Source organism: Galeopterus variegatus, unplaced genomic scaffold, assembly GCF_000696425.1.
Source record: "Galeopterus variegatus unplaced genomic scaffold, G_variegatus-3.0.2 Scaffold8114, whole genome shotgun sequence".
NCBI lineage: Eukaryota > Metazoa > Chordata > Mammalia > Dermoptera > Cynocephalidae > Galeopterus > Galeopterus variegatus.
The window spans coordinates 57-5419 of record NW_007734225.1 but is presented as its reverse complement, the minus strand read 5'-3'; the positions used below and the strand labels follow the sequence as shown (position 1 = coordinate 5419).

At 39.8% G+C, this 5363-nt stretch overlaps 1 protein-coding gene across 1 annotated transcript in view; it reads right to left on the bottom strand.

The window, feature by feature from the left end:
* Window positions 1-2882, bottom strand: part of FGD4 (FYVE, RhoGEF and PH domain containing 4) — a gene marked incomplete at its 5' end in the record, with an annotated part of 19736 nt that extends 16854 nt beyond the window's left edge. The window contains one exon of the mRNA XM_008592631.1: window positions 2710-2882. Coding sequence (XP_008590853.1) covers window positions 2710-2882 — 173 coding nt within the window. The remainder of the gene's footprint in view (window positions 1-2709) is intronic.
* Between the last annotated feature and the right edge of the window lie 2481 nt (window positions 2883-5363).

Sequence of the window (5363 nt, the reverse complement as noted above, 5' to 3'; positions counted from 1 at the left end):
TGAAAAATCCTTTTTAGTGGACTCTGAACTAGGCAGATCTCCAAATTGAGGGATTTTGAAGAGTGGGCTCTATTTGTTTGTGTATGTTTGGGGAAGGATAGGGCTAAGTTTGAGTTCCAGCCTGAATGTCACTGCCTCATGCCCACGGGTATAATATATGCATAAGACTGGCTGGAGGTTGCTTTGTGTGATGTCATCCATCTTTCCAGCAAATTTATTACTGGGCACCCATCGTGCCAGGAACACTGCTGGAATCTGTGTCTGTCAAATGGAAGATTCTGCTTATTGTCCACCTGGGAGCTTCAATTTTGCCCCTCAAAAAAAATGTGTTTTTCTCTGTTGCCTTGTGCCCCTCTAGCTCTGTTGCCCTGGAAGCACAGCTATTTGCTAGCTGCTTTTAGCCTTTTAAATGCAGACAAAGAAACTTGACACAGCTTTAATGCTTTCTGTTTTAGTTATTGTAGATTATTTTACTCTTTTGTTTAGTTTACTTATTATTATAATTTTATTTCCATTTAGCAATAGAAAACCACGGAATACAAACTATGTGAAACAGAATACTTCTTATCCTTTCGAACGTGGAAGAGGAAGCACAAATGTGAGAGGTCAGTGTTGAGGCTTACTCATACATTACAAGAAAAGCAGAACTCTTTTTTTCCAGTTGGGTTCAGAAGGAAATTCTCTTTAATATCTCCAAATATACACCCAATTTTTAGTTCCACATGTTCCCTCAGGACATTGACTTTCTTAGACCTTCAGTGTTGGTCTCCATTCTTGAGAAAGCCAGTATAGACCAGATGGAAAGTCCTCTCCTCATTCAGGTCTTCAATATCATACAATCACAAACATAACTAGAACAATGAGATTGGGGAAATAAGATATTGCAAGAAGAATGACCATGTTCTCAATACTAACTGGAATGTATCCAATAATATATATTGGAATGTTATAAAGTGATGACTGCCTGTACTTAAGAAAATTCCTCACTAATCAGCTCCATTCAGTAGAGAAAAAAGCCCAACCTGCTAATGGAGGGTTGAAATTTCCATTCAGGCAAACCAAGAAACCTTAGAAATGTCTCCCCTGCTGAGACACATCTTTCAGGTTTGCAGATCTGAGAGTATGCTGAAATTTCAGAGCCAGCAGCACCTTCATTCTTCAGCAATGAAGACATCTATGATGATCAAAACTACTGATGAGAGCTCCCTGTTGCCAGGGCCAATAACTCAGTGAGTCACCCACCGAGTGAGGATTCATGCCAGGAGCCTCCAGCACCGCATCACACGTTCTCCCCCTGGATGTGAGTGGCTGGGACACAAATCCCACTTCATGATGTTCAAAGCCAAGTCCTCCACCTTTTTAACCCATGTTTGAAATGATACCTGCTCATCTTCAGAGCAGTCCCCTGGCTGCTCCCTAAATAATGGGAGGTTCCATACGTATTCTCTGCAGGAAATCAAAGAATTGGTTGCTTCATCAGAACTTCCTAGCCTGCCACACCTTCCATAACTGTAATCTCACCAATTCCCAGACTCCCTGGGCACGGATTCCCGTTAAAATGATTTATTCTCTTTTGGAAGTCTGAGGCTTAAGCTCTTAGACAGTTACTAAGTACAAAAATCCAGGATGAATTCACCTGAGCAGCCAGAACTGCGTGCTATTGGCACAAAGGCACAGAAGGGTTCTCTGATTCTCCATGGATTCTGGGCATTGACACCATTAGAGCTGGGATTGGTACATGACCCTCTGGTCTATGACCTTCTGGAATATCCAAACTTTCACCATGCTAAACCTTTGCAGGATAAATGGATGACCATCTTCTAAGGCAGATAATACAAAACCTGACAGCACTGGGTCTTCCAGAAGTTCACGCTTGAGGCAGCTGTGATCTACAGCAGTGGTTCTCATGTTTTTTCCCTAAAATGTGGTCAAATGTGGTGATGCTAGGGGAATGTTAGCCAGAACTCCAGCCATTTCTCTCCTACTCGATAAAGCATATAAGGAGAGCCAAACCTTTCAGAAGTCCTGGTCACCAGAGGCAACCTGAGCCCCAAATGGCCCATTTCATGTATCCTCCATCTGCAGCAGGAGGCTCATTACCCTTGCCACCCTGCCTCCTCTGAACAAGTGCCTCGAAGGCCCAAGAATGCAGAGCCTCTAAAGGACTCATAGTTTAGCACAGACTAATAAGCCACCTGAGCCCCAAATGGCCCATTTCATGTATCCTCCATCTGCAGCAGGAGGCTCATTACCCTTGCCACCCTGCCTCCTCTGAACAAGTTCCTCGAAGGCCCAAGAATGCAGAGCCTCTAAAGGACTCATAGTTTAGCACAGACTAATAAGCATCAATAAACATTTGTGGACCAAAAGGAGGGATGGAAGGTGGAAGGATTAGGAAATAACCTTTTCCTACAAGTCTCAAGGTTCTGGCCTGATTGCAACAACTTCTTCCTCTGAGTACCTCATAATTCTGAAGAGTCAATCAATTTATTGAACAGTCTCTACAAACCATTGTTTGAGCCACTGTGGAAGAATTAAAGACAGAAAGACATGACTCCTGTGTTTCAGGAGCTCAGAGCTCTCCATTTACATCCAACCAGACTCCCAGAGGTCTGTAGCATTCACTCGGGAAAACTCCTCAGAAGCACTCTGTCCTATGGTTCACTCTGATGTTTTTGGAAAGCTGTGTGATAGAAATAGTTCTCTCACCTGGCCTGCAGTTCCAGTGTTCTCTCTTTCCCAGATACCTGGAAAGTATGTGGATATTCTTCATTGTGAGTCTCTACAATTTTCATTCCATCGATGCCAACCCTGGTTCGAACTGTGAATTTAGATCCTACCAAGCTGAATCTGGGCACACAATATAGCAACATGTTGTTGAACTGCAAGGAGAAGGAACACATATCAATAAACAGGAAAATAAGGAAAAGAGGGAAAACTGGCCAATATTAAAAGTAGCCCTGAACAGAAATTCTGAAGGATTTCCAGGGAATGTGGTACTTCCTATGTGAGCAAAATTATTTACTACTACATTGAGATTTTATGCTTTTATCAAAAATCATCATACTCTTAAATGTTTAAATATATTTTTCCTTTTATGGCTCATAAATATTTTATTGATATTTATGTAAACCAATAATCATTTTGTACTATTGTTATAAGGATATTAGTTCAATAAATTCAGCAACAATTCATTAAGGACCTTCTACATACCAGAACTGAAGTTCTTAACTTTGTAAGTTAAGATTCCTAAGAGCAAGTCCATGCTTATGTTCTCACTTTATATTTATTGTTTCTTAAATTGTTTCTAGGGTTGCATATATTTTCCTAAGACAAGAGCAATTAGGGACTAAAAAAAATTATCTGAAAATTTACTATCCCAACAGCATGTGCTCTAAATTCAACATGATTTTTATTTTACTTGCTTCATCAAAGTTTGTTATTTTTCAAATTTTCTGTAAGATTTCACTTTAAGTGGGATTTCAGCTGAGTACTACCTATCAGTGTAGACTCTGAGCCTGGACTGTAGGTGCTCAAGCCCTCACTGTCCCTGTTAGGAGGTGTATAACCCCTCAGGCCTGAGGATCACTATCTGTTCAAGCCACAGGGTACTGAGATTAAGTGAGGAAAGTTGCCCATGCTAAGTGCTTAAATTCGGCAAGACTTCTCATTTTATTCTCTTTTGGGATTTGAGTCTAACCTGTCTTGGCAGGCCCTCTGTTTGGCTCCGCATTGCCATTTAAGCAAGAAATGTCAACGGAGATTTAAAATATTCCAACATGTTTATGTGAAACAGTCCATTGTGCTCATTCTGAAAGCAAATTTCTCACCAGTGTTTCTTGTACATCGTTTTGTAACTTCCTGCAACCAGTGTCATGAATTTCAGTTCCACACTGGAGAATGTAGAAATAAAAGAGCACTAAATACAGTTTAGATTTACCCCAGTAGCACACTGCACAGTTACATTTCTGGAAGAGAAATGCCTTTATCATTAACTGTCCACTGTATTCTGAGTGTGGTATTCACAGCCTCATTTTACTACATATAATTTAGAGATTTGAAAAAACTCTGAAAGGTTCTCATCACTGTCCATATCGCAGTTTGATTAAGGCAACTGCTTGCTTGCTGACTTTTCATGTTTACATTTCTTTCCCTCTTCTTTCAAGGCCTTCTCAGGTAGAGATTTGGTCAATGCTGTGAAGGCTGCAGGAGCGACAGAGCAACCACCACAAGGGAGAGCACTCACATTTTAAGCCATCAACTATAACCAAACTGCTTCTGCAAACTGAATGACAAATGTAAACGTCAAGGCATAAAATCTCTGAGTTGCCAAATACTTGTGCTCAAGTTCATTTTATAGAATTTAGCAAAGTTTTCTTATAGAAACACAATCCATGAATATGGAGGTTCTTGGAATTTACCTTTCGTGGATATGCTCGAAAAAAAATGACATTATCTTATAAGTACGTACATATGTTTCTCTTTCCATTTCATGCTTTCAAGCCTATGTTCTCCCTATTACATTCATCCTAAATGGGACTTCACATTCTAAATTGCCAATAACTATACATTAATCTTATATAATTCTGATCACAATCTAATGCTAGTCAATAAATATCCTTTTTCTTCTTTGCACAGGAGAAGGTGAGAACTATTGTAGGATATAAAATATTGCTTACAAAGAAGAAGAAGCCATACACATGAAGAAATTAGGTAGCTAGTCCTGTTCTCTCCATGAACCTTGTTCCTGTGGCAAAAGCCACCATCACCTTTCATCAAGAGAATTACTTCTCTCTGGGTTTCCTCTAGTACTGAAAGAAGAAGTCATAGCATAAAGTCACTGACTTTCTCTTTGAGTATAGAAGATTCTCTTTTCTTCCATGCCCGTGGTTCAGAAGTAGTGATCCGCAAAGCAATATTGGACTGGCAGGGCAATCTCTAGAAGTTCTAGGTGACAAAACCTAGAAGCAAGTCTCAGTCTCGTTAAAAACATACGGAAGTTTCCCTTTCTTGATCTCTGGTGCTCCTCATGTGTTTGTTTCAAGCCTCTTAAAATGTATTTCTTTGACGAAAATCATTTAATTTCATGTTCTCACCAGTGACGATTTCATTAAAGTTTATTGTAGAAAGTAATAGTATACTGTTAGAGAAAGTTTCCAGTGCCTGGTCTGTGTTCAAAGTTTACATAAGGGAAAAAAGTCTGAATCTATCAGGCTACAAGGAAATAAGGAGCAGAACAACTCCAAAGGGCCGAGAATAGAAACTTGGGTCATTCTGTGGGATAATTTGGTGATTTTTTAAAAAAAAAGAGTTCAGATGTCAGATGTGGTTATTTAGTCTACAGAATACCTGCTATGGAGGAA